We start from the raw sequence: 15,761 nt of genomic DNA on the forward strand, positions 1-15,761 counted from the left end.
GAAAGTACGGAGACTATTATTTTGAAATGCGGAAAGTACTTTGAAGTACTTTGCTCTTTTCCTCACAAGTCAAGTCTGTGACACGATATTACGCCGTGGTGATGGAAACAAAACAAGTTGCCAAAGTGAGTTTGTTTATTCGGTCAATAACGACATTGTTGATGTGATTTACATACTGGATGTGACACGGAGTGTTAGTGACCGACAGGTTTGATGTAGCTTAGCTTGCTACCTCTGCTAACATGTACGGTAACAGTTCATAGTACGTTAGCTAGTTAACTAACTACAGCCAAGTTAATAATTAGAAACACCAGTTTCAAGAATTATTTATATATTTTTAGCAGAGACACATTGTTGTGTCTTCGTATAAGCTAGTATGCTAGCTAGTTAGCAGATAACGTTTTTACGACAGTGTACGTCAGTTTACGGCAGCTGCTGTCATTTTAATTAATACACAAACCCCACGACTCTGAGATACGGCGCGGCTTTAAACATTAACTAACTGAGAAAGAATGTGCCGACTAAAATCATGTGGCTGTTCTTTCGATCGGACAGCTGGAGTTTGCGGTGCAGCTGAGCTGCGAGAGCTGCGTGCGGGCCGTGAGGGCAGCGCTGGAGGGGGAGCGGGGTGAGTCCGGCCGGGAGGACCAGACACCTGCGGCCTCCTCACCGCCCTGTGCGGCGGGTTCACGGGCTTCAAACGTTTACTGTGACATTTTGGGAACCTTAGAAATAAACACACTATTTTATTCTGTTTACTTATATTATATATTGTTTACTTTTGAGTATATTGCAGTGGGAGTGTTTTTTTCCCTGGTGTGTAGATGGGGTTAAATTTACCTCCATTATAAAATCAGCTGCTCCACTTTGTACTTTGCAGTTGTTCATTTTAGCCACAGATAATACACACATAATAAATGAATGATCAGTGGTTTAGGGTTCATTTCAGCTTTGAGCAGGTGTCCCCCACACACCTGTTCACACCCCCCACACCAGCTACGCCCATGATAATAATTACAGCAATCTGATCATTAGGTTAACTAACCTAAACCGTGTCCAACAAAGCCACTTTCTCTATATTCTTGGATGCAATTCGCCCGCATAAGTGCCGTTTGCATTATTAATGGAGGAACAATGGTGGCTCTTTACATGCAACAAGGTGTTAATTGCTGTTTTCTGCGCTAACCTCACTGTCTGAACCACTCTAGATATGTAGCGCGCGAGTGTCACGCTGGGACTACTCGGTGCGCGTGAGGGGCAAATGTTTGCGCCTGCGCATTTAGTCTCTCCTCAATTAGCTATTTGAATGTGTGGAATGAAATCCATCCCATAAAGATAATATAATTAAAGCAATTCAATTAAAATGCAGTCCCACATTTTGGAAATTCTTTTTCCATAGATATGTGCCAATATGTATGCCAAAATGAAAACTGAAATAAAATAGCTACATTTGCAGTGTAATTTTCCATACAAGCATGAGCATTTTGTAACTAACCAGCTTTTTGTAATTTCATACCCATAATTGAAATTAAATGGTTAATTAAAAAAATAAAATCTTCAATATTTCTTTGCTATTAAATGATGGCAAAAGTTTTTGCTGTTAAATGAAATTAATGTGTCAAACGTAAAATTTAAATGCAACACGTACTTTGTCTTTTCCATAGCAACAGGCTGCATTTCTGATGACATGCAAATGAAAACAAATAATTGATATCTTGGGATTATGCTGTCACAATGGAGGCACATAAAAAGACCAATGAGAATGACCGTCACCTCCAACTGCTGCTGCTTTGATTTTGCACTTTATTTTTCAGGTTCACCTAAATGTAAATTATGTTACCGGTAATTAGAAGTAGGAGAGGCAACTACCATGTGACATCAATATTATACCGATGATAGCCATCAGATTAACACAAAAATGACTGAACAGTATGTGATTTTAGCTTTTCTGAACATTAGCATGATACCTACCTTGAACAGAATCTCTAGTCATAGAAGCAGCCTGTCACTCATATAGTTGTGAAGGGCCCACAACATGGTCAGGGTGCTGACTTACCGATGTCCAGTTTCCCTGAGTGAACAGAGGCCATCTGCTGCTGAATCTCAGCCTTGCCTGGCGACCTTTCACCTTGATTAAGGCAAATGTCTAGTCCTGACGACTGCAGCGCAATTATGGGCCTGTTTGTGTGTTTGGTGCGTTTGCAGGCGTGCGTTCGGTCCACATCGACCTGTCTCGGGAAGAGGTTTTGGTGGAGACGTCGCTGAACACTCAGGAGGTTCAGGCGCTGATTGAGAGCACAGGCAGGAGAGCGGTGCTGAAGGGAGTGGGCGGAGCCCAGGCAGGTGTGTCTCCCTCTGGCCCCACCCACTACGCTTATCACAGCCGTAGACTCAGTCGCAGTGAAGATCACGAGGGTTGCAGGCAAGCAGGACGGTTCAGAGGTTCTTCCTCGAGCTGATTCTCCTGAAACGTGTGCTTCACTGCATTTTTAGGCTGTTTTAGGGTTTCTGTGTTGATAACACGGACAGCGTTTAATATTGCGCGTGTGTTTGTCAGACTTGGGCACGGCCGTGGCGATGCTGAGCGGGACAGGGCGTGTGCAGGGTGTGGTCCGATTCCTGCAGTTGTCGCAGGACTGCTGTCTGATAGACGGGACGATCGATGGGCTGGAACCTGGTCTGCACGGGCTGCATGTGCACAAGCTTGGTGACCTCACACAGGACTGCATGAGGTGCCTTGACCTTTGACATTACCGCTTACAATAAGAAAGCCCATAAAATAAATATGTATTTGTAAGTGATGTGTTCAGTGACCATCACATGGTGCTGTTTACCTGTCGGTGCTTACGAAAACATAGAGGACACGGGAGTGGGACAGAAGGCTATCATGAGGCATTAAAAGATAAAAATAATCTCAGTTTAACTTCCAAATGCCAAATCTAAATGCTTCCCCCTTTGGCCAACTCATGACTGACAGACATTCAATTTAAACTGAAGCTGTGCTTGCTAACTAGTGGGTACATGAAAGAGACTGATGGATCCATGTCATCTCATTCAGTAGAAACCCCTTTTGCTCTTTGCTGTATAGATGTATCATTGAGAATCATTTAATTTGGAAAGGAACTGTAATAGCTTCATATTTAACAGTTTTTGTTTGGATAATGAATTTCTCTTTTCCTTCTTCTGTCTGTCCATCTCTAATTTTGCCTATCTGTCATTTTCTGTTTTTTTCTCTGTGTCTTTCTCTCTCACACACCTACAGCTGTGGGGAGCACTACAATCCCTTTGGGAAGCAACACGGCGGTCCGGAGGACACGGAGAGGGTGACATTACGCTTTTCTTTGACTCAGTGAAATTTTAGCAACTCTTTGCCAATGTGAAAAGCTAGACGCAGTGCAGTCAGCTCACGTTATGGTTTCAGAAAGGTACCTCTGCAAACAGCCTCAGAGAGTTTCATAAAAGTACACGTTTATGACATTTATAGCTTGAACTTTTATTTTGTCAGGGTCTTGGTTGAATGGGAAATATGTTAACGTTGAGTATGCATGGCCGGCTGTAGATGTTCTGACAGCGTTGTGTGTGTTTGGTGCAGCATGTAGGGGACCTGGGAAACATTCTGGCAGCAGCAGATGGCAGAGCCACATTCAGACTGGAGGACTCCCAGTTAAAGGTCACCCAGTTACAACATCTCATCAGATGAAAATGGGACAAGGCCGTTTGGTCTGGGTGGAGAACCACACATTTGATTCTGTCACCACCATCTTCTAATCCCTTTTAGAGAGAGTCAGTCTGCATTGTGTGTATTGTTTTGTTACTTTTTTGTTGTTGGGCTTTAATTTCTCTGTGACTGAAAAGGATGCAGTAATTTCCGGCTTTGCGCTGTCCTTTTCTCCACCCGCTTCCAGGTCTGGGACGTGATTGGCCGATCGATGGTGGTGGATTCAGGGGAGGATGACCTAGGAAAAGGAAATCACTCACTGTCGTCAACAACAGGAAACTCAGGGGAGAGGTGGTGACCAGTCTGCAAATCACAGTAGTTCATTAGTATACAGCACTGCACTTGGCACCGAAAGGCAACTGTGCATTCATGTGAAATGAGCCGGTACTCAGAACTGCAAGATTAAAAGAAAAGTAAATTAATTGTGCTGTTTTCAACTGAAATCTTAACTGGCCACAGTGTTCGTTTGCCTAGATTGTGAGAAATTCTGCATTCTGTGGCTATAGCCTATTTGCCTATCTGACGATATCTCTCTCTCTCTCTCTCAATCCAGGGTAGCATGTGGAATCATTGCTCGCTCAGCAGGACTGTTCCAGAACCCCAAACAGATCTGTGCCTGTGATGGGGTCACTCTGTGGGAGGAGAGAGATCGCCCCTTAGCAGGAAAAGGACGTCGAGTCACAGACACGCCACCAGCCAATCTATGACTGCAAGAGCGTCCCTACATACTAGTGCCCTAGTGTTTAACAATGGGCAAGAAGTGCACTTAGAAGAAAGGAACATGATGACACTGGAGAGACCAAAAAAATAATATTCTCCTTGTTAGTGCAGGCTTTCCAAATGATTACCGAATTATGGATTGTGGCTCGTAAATTCCTTATTAGCCCGACTAGATAGCACTCACTGCAACCTGGTGTTGACCCACTATCATCTCTTGCCTTGTGACTGAAGCAGCCCTACAGGAGAGATTTCTTACTCAGCCTCTGCAGCGTGGACACTGACAGCAGCGGTGCCTTGATCTAGCTTTAGGAACTCGACCTCATGCTCTTATGTGGATATTAAAAAAGCTTCCATTTGTCATGGTTGTTTTAAGTTTCTTTCACCATTTCAAAGTGGTTGTTGTCATTGTTCTCTCATGATGGTAAGGCAGTTTTACAGATTTGTATAATATTAACATGGGCCCCATGAAACTGAGACGTGCTCTCAAAACACAGCAGGCCGATTTTCCAGTACAGACACGGTCTAAACCACAACGTTAGTTGTAATGAAGGATGCCCAATAAATAATTCATTAATTTACTGTCGCAGCACTGGCATTGCAGAGGATCGCATGCAAATGATCCCTCCACATTCTTGTGTGATATGAGCATTTAGAATCTAGATGTTCTTGATATTTGATCCCCGTAAGTCTTCATAAGATGTACATTTTTTAATATATAGCAAATGATTACAGTACCACCAGAATAATCAAACTCATTCTGAACTCCACCGGCCAAGTTCGTAAAGTGGTTGGTACCTTTTGTGTCACATCTGAACCATAACCAACCCGCTGTCAGTGAAACCATTTTTAAATCGATTTGAAATGATAAAAGTTAAAAAGTAAGCTCAGACCAAACACTAAAAAGACTTTCCTTTTTATGCAGGCGTTTAGTTAGTGGTGGAGGTTGCAGCCGTTGACCTTGTACACTGTATTTTATTTCTGTTCTATAGTGTGTGTTTTTGTGTCTTTGATTTATTTTATTTTATTTTCCGTTGTAAAGCACTTTGTGGCTTGTGCCTGTGAAAAGTGCTATATAAATGTATTTTACTTACTTACTTACTTACTTAAAACAAAGACGTTAATTTAATAAGCGAAGCCTGTTTCACAAATTTTATCTTAAATGATTTTTCGTTGTGTTCAATAAATCATTCTTGTAAAAAAAAAAACACGAGGAAAACGCCATTTATTGTCTGTGGTAGTTTTTTTGTTATTTTTGCGATGTTGAGATATGCGCCATTTTCGCTCTGAATAAACGTAATGAATCAGCAGGGCGCGTTTGCCTGCGGTCTGTTCCCCCGCTGGTGAAGAATGCCCCTCTTTCTGAAGAACGGAAGTGGACCGACCATTTTGAAACACTGCACCGCTTAGGTAAGATGGAAGCTTTTTTGTTCTTTTCTTTGTGCTTACGTTTCCAATATTTCACAGAACGGTTTCGTTTACCCGAGCGCATATTTTTCCGAATGCGAATACGTTATTTTACGCGTCGCGAATTCGCAAGTTAAATACGTTAAGTTGCGATAGAAAAGGCAGCGGTTGGGGAGCGGGGACACCCGAAATCTAGTCCACACACGGAGTCATCCAGCGGTTGTGCGACAAAGGGAGACCAGACGTGAAACATCGTATCGTTAGCGCCATTTATACGATGTAACCAGATTCGAATCGTCTATTGTGACGTGTGGCGGCATTTAGACCGTAACGTGTCGAATTGTTACATTCACGCGACCACTCGCCGTCCCTCTTGTTGCGTTCCCCCATTTCGAGCTATGCTAGTCGTTGACGCCAGTCGACAATAAAATATACAGCTCACCCCCTCCTTTTCAGATATGTATCTGTTGTAAAATAAATAAATAAACAGAATTCAGACGTATAAACTATTGTTTCCCCCCCTCAAGGTGAGGTCACCATAGCTTCGTTTGGACGCGTTTCTTTTTCTTTTTTAAACGATTCCTCTTGCATTGAGGAAGTAGTCGTTGTGTTTACTTGGTGCCCCCACTGCGTCATCAGGTCGCTCATCTTTGGGGAAGATTGTTTGTCCCAAATCTGCCTATAAAAATAGCACTTGCCATGTTAAAATAAAACTCGACAAGCCTTTATAAACACGTTAGCCTAGCTAGTTGGTTAAATGTCAAAAACGTCCGTTCAGGTGCCAATCAGGGTAAAGGTAATGTACCCATCTGTGTGGGTGTTCGTTTTCTTTGTAATAAACAAAGACGAACTTGTAAGACGATTCGTACAGGTGTCACCTGTGGCGTAGGAGTTCATAGAAACTTCCGTTCATTGCTTGTGTATCAGAATCAGTCAGAAATGGCAGGAATTGGCAGAGCCAGCGTTTGGTAGTGAAGGAACACGCCCAGTCAACCGTCTGCTAGTAAACTCTTAACTCGGTACAGATAGGCTTCATCAGTTGCTTACAGGGGCGTCAAGACAGAATGGACTTTGTGCCTTTTTCAGTCTTGACTGATAAGATATAAATGCCATCTCTGCCTTTCTTTTTCTCTAGCTCTTATTTCTTAATAATTAGATTTGTCTTGTCAACAAAGTTCTTGTCAACTCCCTCTAAACCAGCATAGCTTGTTTTAACTGAGGGCTTCTTTCCTGTTTCTCTAGCGCGATGGACAAGGGCCACACGGTGAAGCTCTTTGTGGGTAACCTGGCCCTGGACACCACACAGGAAGAACTTTCTGCAATCTTCGAGTCTTATGGGCAGGTGGTGAGCTGTAGCGTCCTCAGGCAGTTCGCTTTTGTCCACCTGCAAGGAGAGGGTGCTGCCGAACGCGCCATACGCGAGCTCAATGGCCGAGAGTTCAAAGGTCGTAATCTGGTGGTCGAGGAATCACGTGGACGCCCCTTGCACTCCACCAAAGTATTTGTGGGTAATCTGAGTGGCATGTGTACCACAGAAGACCTAAAGGAGCTATTTCAGACCTTTGGAAAGGTCTTGGAGTGTGACAAAGTTAAAGGTAAGATTTGACTCCCTCAATAGACTCACGGTCAGAAGGAGGGGGAGTCCAGTTCTTAAGTCAACGTTTAACTCTGACCGTACATCGAACACCTTCTTTTAAGCTACATACCATTGCCAAGTGTAACAGTATACTTGGAGGTGAATGCTAAGTGTTTAGCTATAGACTGTTGCCTAGGGCACAATACATTCTATCCTGAATCACGTTTTTATTGTTCTCCTGCACAGTGGTATGCGCACATTTGTTCATTCTGCTTTGCTCTCATTTGGACGCTGTGTGCACACTCCAGTTTATCCAGTGTGCTTGTGAGCACCTTTTGGGTTTCTTTTACTATTTTGTGCCCAACAACACTGCCAGAAATGATCAACCAACCAGAATGGGTTACAAGATTTGGCCAATAAAACTGTTCCTGCACCTGGTACCCAACATTCTCCCTGGTTGGGGAAACCTAACCTCTGTGAAACAAAGAATGTGGATATCGGGTTCCAGAATTAAAATTGAATGACCAAAAAGTACATGAACCGTTCACCCTACAGGCTGCAATACAAAAGCCTGTTAATAGATTAGATTGCCTGTTCAGTCAGAAGGCCACTTTTTAAAGGCTGGTTGATTATGATAAGCAAAAGCATGAATTATGCTCTCATGGTAAAATGGTGCTTATAACTTTAGAAAAGAAAAAATGCAGAGGCAACAACCAGCAGCTGTTGCCTCCACCCTTCTGTCCACAGGGGAGCAGCAGATTCCTGCTGCCAGAGCTTCACACACGAGCCAAGCACCTTTGTGTATCTTCACTTCATGCTTGTGTTTTTACAAATTGTCCCCTTGCATTTTACTAGCTTAAAAGTTAACCACTCGTCCATGGTGTAAACACTTTGAAGTAGGCAAACACAACTGGTGTACTGTCTGCTTTTGAGCAATATAGTGAGTTTTCCCTCCATGTTCCTGCATGATACTTGCTGGTGTTGCATTCAAGCCTTGTTAATATCTTGAATTTTAAAGCAGTACTTTCACAGGTTGTAGAATGTCTGGTTCACCGTTTGAAGCTCGGCGTCCTTGTTCCCACACAGGCTACGCGTTTGTGCACATGGAGAATAAGGAGGACGCTCTGCAGGCCATCGAAGCCCTGCACGGAACCTCCTTCAAGGGGCGGCCCCTGTCCGTGGAGCTGTCGAAGGTGCAGCCCAGCAAGCAGACGCCCACGGGGAAGATCCCGTGCGTGAGCTGTGGGAAGCAGGGTCACTACGCGGGCGAATGTCCCGCGGGGAAACCCGCGCTGGAGCAGTACCAGAGCCAGGCGGCCGTGCTGGCGGCTGCGGCGGCCGCGGCTGCGGGACTCCCGCTGCAGGTGCAGCAGAGCGTACACAACTCTGTCTACAACACCTCCACCTTGGACCCCACCTACGCAGCTCTGACCGGTCTGACCGCCGCTGGTGCCCGGGCGGAGGGCGGCACACCTGTGGCGTCCGCCGTCTACGGAGCGCTGGCCAGCCAGGTTTACGGGACGGTCCCCAACCAGCTGTACGGGAGCGCGGTGGCGAACCAGGCGCTCAACTCGGGCACCACCGCCGCGCAGGTTTACGGCTCCGTTAACCCCGCCCTCTACGGCCAGGTGACCAATGGCGCGGTAGCCGCCGCAGCCGCTGCTGCCGCTTACGGCCCGCAGGTCTACGCGCCCGCCGTGGCCAACCCCGTCTTCTTAGCCGCGGCGCCCAGCATGGAGGTTTCGGCGGCCGCAGCCAACCCCGGTTACTCGGTCGCGCCCGCCATCTACACGGCCAGCCCGGCCTACAGCGGCCTGGGGGCGGCCGACCCCACCGCCATCTTCGAGGCGGCCAGGGCGCACTACTTTGCGCAGGGGCAGCAGGTCCTGGCGGAACAGCAGTCAAGCGGTGGCAAATCGGGCGAGCGAGACCGCAGCCCCCTCCGCAGGTCGGCCCCGCTGCTGCCCGACCCCGTCATGAAGCCCTTCATGTACCAGAGAGCCAAGCGCCGGGCCCTGCTGCCCACGCCCGCCGGACGCGAAGACGGCTCCGCGCAGGACGATGATCCCCTCGCCAGGTGGGTCCTCTAGGACGAACCCGGGCAGTTCTAGTAACTGCTTGCTGTCTGCACATAACAGAACGTCGCATATGAATTTTCATGATCTCAGTCATCTCACAGATATTGTGAATTGTTCGTTGCTGATTTATTGTTGCCGGATGATGTATGTGTGTGTTTGTGTGTGTGTGTCTCTCGTTCAGGTACTATGCAGAGTACTACCAGCAGTACCAGCAGCTCGCCCAGTATCCCCAGTACCCAGCAGTCCCTTACCCGGCCCCTAACCCTCTCACCGCGGTGTCCACACTCCCCGCAATCCCTGGCGTTCCTGCCCCCCCGGTGGCCACACTCGATGCCCTCAGGCCAGTGCTGCCCGCCGCCCCCGTGCCTGCCGCTGCCGCTATTGCCGTGGCAACGCCCCGCGTGTATGAGCCTCCGCCGATTCCGCCGTCACGCAAGGAGCCCCTCCTCCGCCGCTCCGAACTCGCCCTCCACACCCCTGAAACGCCCTTCCGATAGTGTGCCTCCCTCCCCCGCTCCTGCCCTCCGTACCATGTCTGTAACACTGTGTGTGTGTGTGCATGTGCGTATGTGTGCGTGTGTGTGTGTGTGCGTATGTGTGTGTGTGCGTGCATTTGAGTGTGCTTGCTGAGTTAGCATTTTTTGTTTATGAGTAAGATGTGTGTGTGTGTGTGTGTGTGTGTGTGTGTGTGTGTGTGTGTGTGTGTGTGTGTGTGTGTGTGTGTGTGTGTGTGTGTGTGCGTGTGCGTGCGTGTGTGCGTGTGTGCGTGTGTGCGTGCGTGCGTGTGTGCGTGTGTGCGTGTGTGTGCGTGCGTGCGTGCGTGCGTGCGTGCGTGCATGTGTGTCTTGATTCTAAGAAGGTGGGCGTCTTTTTTTTTTTGTTTTTTTGTTCAAGTACTGGAATATCTGACCTTGGTTCTGATCACACACCCAGCGTAGCGGCCAGGCCGGATGAAGGGAGTGTGTTGTGTTCAACCACGACTAACAGTCTCGCGCGTAGACGCTGCGTTTGCCGTCTCCCCAACCTTCTCCCTGTAGACGGGTCTGAGGTGTAGGCTAGACTGTAGCCATGGGTTCTTTTTTATGGCTTTTTATATCCATTGTTAGTAGCCTCTGAATGATACTCTACTTGAGATTTTTAAGATTTGCTAGTTATGAAATAGTTATGTCAACTAATAACCAGTTTACGTATGTGTGTGATGTGTGTGTGTGTGTATATGTATGTCTTGTCTGTCTGAATGTGTGTATAGGTGTGTGTCACATAACTTTGTAACAAGCAGATTAAACAAGCATATTGGTTAGACATTAATAACACTTTGATAACATGAATGTATGTTTACTCCAAGGTGTGTGAGGGTTAGGACCAGGGTTGGACACTGATTTTACATGTGTGTGTCTCGTCACTGGGACTTTGGCCACATGTAAAGGTGTGTAATCTAAGCTTGCAGTGACGGGCACACACACAGATACATACACTCTCTCACGCACGCACACACACACACACACACACACACACACACACACACACACACACACACACACGTAGGGAATCTGCCTTGATTTTTACCACTATACACACACCTCTGTCCTGCCCTTAAATCTCAAGAGAAGCGAGAAGTTATTCGGCTCCAGTCTCGATCACCCCTCCCCCCCACATCACCTGTCCCGAAAGCTGAAAGACACTGTGAAATTTCTCCCCTCCTATTTTTATTTACTTTAACATTGTTACTGCTGTCACCGTGGTGATAAATGGGGATTAACCAATTGGGGGAAGGTGTAGTTAGTTGCCATTAGCTGGGATTGGGCATCTGGCCTGTCTGTTTTGTCTTTGGGGATGGGCCTTGACTCACTGAATTTACTGCCATTTTGCGTAGTAGAACATTTTTGGAAGTGTCTTATTGATCCCAGAAGTTTTTATAAATGTAATAAAAGGGACTCAAATATCAGTTTTCTAAACACTCTCCATAAACTTTGTTTACGTCCATGAATGAGGAAAAGGTAGCTTTTTACAGAATAATTGTTTATAGCCAAATTCTCTTTTTAAAAAATCAGCCAAAATTGTGTTTCTAGTGGCTTATGATTTTAATGCCTTAGAGGAGAAATGTGTAAACGTTAGCTTTTTTTTTTTCTTTTTTTTTCGGCTATAGTCTTAAAATGTGAAACTGGATAGAAAGCACAATCAAAGAGCTGTATTCTCTGGTGCTGTGGTGTGGGATTAAACAAATTGGGAGATGGCTATCAGTTTCTTTCAGTCTTCTTTCTCATGCGCTGCTCAGATGGTCTAGACTGCCCCTCCATCTCTATCTCTCTCTCTCTCTCTCTCTCTCTCTCTCTCTCTCTCTCCCTCTCTCCCCCCACCTTTCAGTGCACCTGCATTTCATTGTGACATCAGCTTCTCATCACTGGTTCAACACGTTTCATGTACCTACACGATGATGAAGCCAGTTTATAGGAAGTGCTTGTCCCAATAAAACCTGAATGTCTTCATTTGTGTAATTTGTATCCCAGTAACATCGTGTTGCTTTAAATGTTTTCATGGGGAAATAAAAATTTAAATAAAGTTGTGTGCATGATCCTTAGGGAAACACATAACCAGACATGTCTGTGGTCATTCTGAACGTAAAGCGAGAACAAGATTCTTATTTTATTGTTATTATTTTTTTAAGGTTTTTGATTTTGTTGCTGTTTCATGATTGTTTTTCTTCTGTGAAACGACCAGACTCAAATGATTGGCAGCCTTGAGAGGAAGTGAGAGGACTAGAGCCCGCCCCCTCCCTCTCTGTTTCTGTGGACGGGGTAAGTTGGAGGTGACCCTCCCTCAGTCCCCCCCCCCCCCCCCCCCCCCCAGCTTTACCAAACTTCGCTCCACCCGCCTCAAAGGAGCTGCACTGTACACTGCAAGCCACTGACTAAATAACCACCCATGGCCCCCACCCTAAAACACGAGTTTACTGCACTGGGAGACACGTGATGCTTTTCTTGGTGTTTTATTGGTTTGTTTTCTATTTCTCTTTTTTTTTTTTTTTAGTTTTCATTGAACAAACATGCTGGTTTGGGGATGTTATAAAGTATCGTGTGTACAAGAAAACACCCTTTTAAAATTTATTTTATTTTTTTTTATTTAAATATGCTTTGTCTCTCAGGATTTTGCTGCCTGACAGGCTGTCAGTCGTAATTGTAGAGTTCACTCAACCGTTCTCTTGACGCTGTGGTTTCTGTGACGACTCTCTTTGACTGTGCATGCTCTTATTTTGCTTTTTTTTTTTGTTTGTTTCAAAACCCAAAAGCAAAACTTTCTGACTCCCCTGTCCCGACTGAACTAGGTCCCCCAAAGGAACTGTGGACACCATGCGTGTTGGTGGGGGGAGGACAGTTAGCGTCGCGCAATGCACAGGAAGTTCTCTCTCTCTCTCTCCATCCAGGTAAACGCACTGTGCCCCGCCCCCCCCTCCTGTCGTCCAATCCCGATAGCGCCTGCGCCTTTACCGAACACCTGCTCTTCTCACCCAGCCCTCCACCTCCCCTCTAGTCTGCGCTCCACCGCCAGCGCTGCCACAGCCGGTGGGGGTCGGCCCGCCTTGCGCCAAAGTGTCGCTGCCGAAAAAACAAACAAAAAAAAAACAAAACAAACAAAAAAAAAAAGATTTACTGTGCGGGCAGCTTGAGTGACAGCAGGGGCTGATGGGTAGACGCTGCCGAGCTTCAGTGGGGCTCACGTTTGGCACCGCTGTGAGCGAAAGATGTGTGCGGTCGCACCGTGATGACCGAGCGAGTGTGTGTGTGTGTGATGGCGGCTACGTTAGCGGAGTGAGTGGGGTGACCACTGGCCAGTGGGAGAGCTGGACAGAGAGGGAGTGTTTAGGGCGTGATTGGACGGCGTTGTTGCTATGGTGGAGAGTGCTTGGGTGTCTGTGTGTCCAGTGTGTCCAGGTTTGGCAGATGTGGACTTTGCGCAGGACCCCCACTTCAGTAGATCGCCGATCTCGCTTTTGCCCCCCCCCCCCCCCCCCCCCCCCCTGATCCTCCCCCTCCCCCCCTTTTTCCCCATCCCGGAGTTTGTTCGCCGTACACGCACAGCTTGCCGCCGCCCTCGTCGCCTCCCCAAACCGGCTCTCTCGAGTTTGTTCGGTGTTACGCACTTGCTGCCTAACTGCCTGAACGCATTCCCCTTCCCCCACCCACCCAAAGAAAAGAGGAAAAAAGAAAAAGAAAGAAAGAAAGAAAAAAAAATACTCCAGCCACTAGGGCTTTTATTTTGAATTTGTGATCGCGCGCTGACAGATGCAAGCCACCCTTCACCCCCCAGAGGGCGTGTTGGTACCAGTTTGTTCGAGAAGGATTAATCCAAAGCATCGTATTTGCTCATCCAAAAAAGATTTCATAAGGTTTCGTTCTTTGGTTGTTGAGTTGAAACAAAAGACACGGCCCCGCCCACAAGCCCACCGCAGGTGTCACGCCCACTCTTCAAGTGATGTCTACCTGAAGTATACACCAGAAGTTTATACGATTTATACAATGAGCACCTCATACGTGAATGTGACCTTCAGTAAAAGTGAGTGCAACATCTGGTGAATACTGACTTGAAGATCAGTGAGTCTGCCTGACGCTTGCCCAGATGGCGTCTGCGTGAACCTGTCTCTGCAGGAGTAGGGTGTGTGTAACCTTCATGTAACTCATCTAAACAAGCCAGTGCTCAGAAGCAGTTTGAGTGCTTAAATCTGTCAGTTTTTGCAGTGCAAATGTTTTATGTGAGATTTCAGCTGAGTCAGAGCTCATATAAACAGTAGCTCAAATTTAAAGGGCATCTCAAAACCAACGAGTAGCGCATCTCTTGCACAGGTCCTGGTCCCGTTCTTGTGTTCATATTTATTGGAATTGAAAGGCACAAACTGACCTGAGGTCAACGTTCTCCCTCTGAGAATCATGTTTAATGGCGGCTTGTGTGAAGTGGGCTGTAAAAGTCTGAAAGCCTCCCAGAGAAGTGCGTTATAAACCCAGACCTCCAGAGCTCCGAGCCACCTGCAAATTCAGTTTCATCCCAGGGTTTCTGTAGACCCTGTGTCCTTCTCTCCAGAGCTTGAGTGAGCACCAACGGAACGTGCTGTCAGTACTTTGGCTAGTCGTGTCAAATTAAGTGTGTGTGTGTTTAGGCTGCCCAGGAATCTCTCACTGCAGTGCTAAAAACATGCAACGGCACTTCCTCACACACCCACCTTGTAGGAGGAGGGCTCTGTTGATTAGCCCTAAATAACGTGACCCCTTTTATTAAAAAGACGGGTTCAGAGAAATGGGGGTGAAGCTGAGAGCTCTGTGCTCTGCTACATCTGTGATGTTCTGGGTGTCCATGTAACCAAGGTAACCGGCTGAATGGAGGTACTGAAAGGCCGTCGTCCTGCCCAGTTTGGTGAGGGGCGGAGCAGAGAGCACCAGACATCGCTGGACTCCATCCAGGGTCTCGGTTGGCCACTCCTGGATTATTGGGTTTGGCACTTATCTCCTTTGACCTGTGATGGCAATATTAACCTTTCCTAGATCTATATGTACACTTCATCTTTCCCAGGTTGTTATTTTAAACAAGTCGTCCCCTTCTTTTGCCATGTTGGCTGGCCTAGTGCACCTAGGCGCACAGTAAGGTGCTGGATGTTAGTACATTTTCTATAGTCATTGCACTGAGAGATCCCTTATTGACGTTTTCTTATCTAGTTAAAACTTTTATTTAATTTTTTTTTACAGTTTTTTCCCCTCCCAGATAATCTTCCGATTCAAGTACAATTTAAGAAGGAAAACAAATTCTTTGATACCCAGTGAATGACAGTTCTTGCTGCAGGGGGTATGATGTGAACTGCTCATAATTACACCATGATGGAGGGGTAAATGCATGCTTTGGTATAATGTTAACTGCAGAAACGTCATGACTGGATAAATGTACTGTTCTACACCAGCGTCTGCATGCACACGGTTTGTCGTCGCATGCTGTTCTTTAATAAATATGTCCTGCAAAAGGTCCCGCACGTAGTGTTTTCTTTTGTCTCAGGTTGGATTTACATCTGTTATTCACATAGGAACCTTGGGACAGTTTAGAGGGCCATTATGTGCAACTTGATTCACGTGTAGTTTCATTTCGTTTTAATATCGCAACATGTCATAAGGTTTGCCTCCCAGATTAAGATGACCACCAGATTTAGACTGGTTCACCATAGTCTGCCCAGGTTAGTCCCAGGCTAAACCTACTAGGCTTAATCCCCGACCAGGAAATCAGACTTTCA

The 15,761-nt window shown here is 46.5% G+C and overlaps 2 protein-coding genes across 8 annotated transcripts; both read left to right on the top strand.

Moving 5' to 3' along the window:
* Position 1: 1 nt before the first annotated feature.
* On the top strand, positions 2 to 4,798 carry ccs (copper chaperone for superoxide dismutase). 3 transcript variants are annotated; one of them, XR_013120946.1, is made up of 8 exons: positions 2 to 125; positions 556 to 628; positions 2,206 to 2,343; positions 2,558 to 2,732; positions 3,263 to 3,323; positions 3,593 to 3,783; positions 3,906 to 4,009; positions 4,272 to 4,295. XR_013120946.1 is itself a non-coding variant. In XM_076972954.1 (8 exons), the coding sequence occupies exons 1-8, from the start codon at positions 102 to 104 to the stop codon at positions 4,423 to 4,425; spliced, it is 807 nt and encodes a 268-aa protein (XP_076829069.1). In that variant the 5' UTR covers positions 3 to 101; the 3' UTR covers positions 4,426 to 4,798. The 3 variants fall into 3 exon arrangements, 1 of the variants encoding a protein (XP_076829069.1); XR_013120947.1 differs by having other exon boundaries at positions 3,593 to 3,796; positions 4,272 to 4,291; XM_076972954.1 differs by having other exon boundaries at positions 3 to 125; positions 3,593 to 3,670; positions 4,272 to 4,798.
* Positions 4,799 to 5,713: 915 nt separating this feature from the next.
* On the top strand, positions 5,714 to 15,501 carry rbm14b (RNA binding motif protein 14b). Of its 5 annotated transcripts, none has more exons than XM_076972949.1 (6): positions 5,714 to 5,845; positions 7,085 to 7,437; positions 8,505 to 9,495; positions 9,678 to 12,291; positions 12,819 to 12,917; positions 14,851 to 15,501. In XM_076972949.1, exons 2-4 carry the CDS (start codon positions 7,089 to 7,091, stop codon positions 9,991 to 9,993), a joined length of 1,656 nt encoding a protein of 551 aa, XP_076829064.1. In that variant the 5' UTR covers positions 5,714 to 5,845; positions 7,085 to 7,088; the 3' UTR covers positions 9,994 to 12,291; positions 12,819 to 12,917; positions 14,851 to 15,501. The 5 variants fall into 5 exon arrangements, with proteins under 5 accessions (XP_076829064.1, XP_076829066.1, XP_076829067.1 ...); XM_076972951.1 differs by lacking the exon at positions 14,851 to 15,501 and having other exon boundaries at positions 9,678 to 9,899; positions 12,215 to 12,291; positions 12,819 to 13,493; XM_076972952.1 differs by lacking the exon at positions 14,851 to 15,501 and having other exon boundaries at positions 9,678 to 9,836; positions 12,215 to 12,291; positions 12,819 to 13,493.
* The last annotated feature ends 260 nt before the right edge of the window (positions 15,502 to 15,761 follow it).

Source organism: Brachyhypopomus gauderio, chromosome 14 (assembly GCF_052324685.1).
Source record: "Brachyhypopomus gauderio isolate BG-103 chromosome 14, BGAUD_0.2, whole genome shotgun sequence".
Lineage (NCBI taxonomy): Eukaryota > Metazoa > Chordata > Actinopteri > Gymnotiformes > Hypopomidae > Brachyhypopomus > Brachyhypopomus gauderio.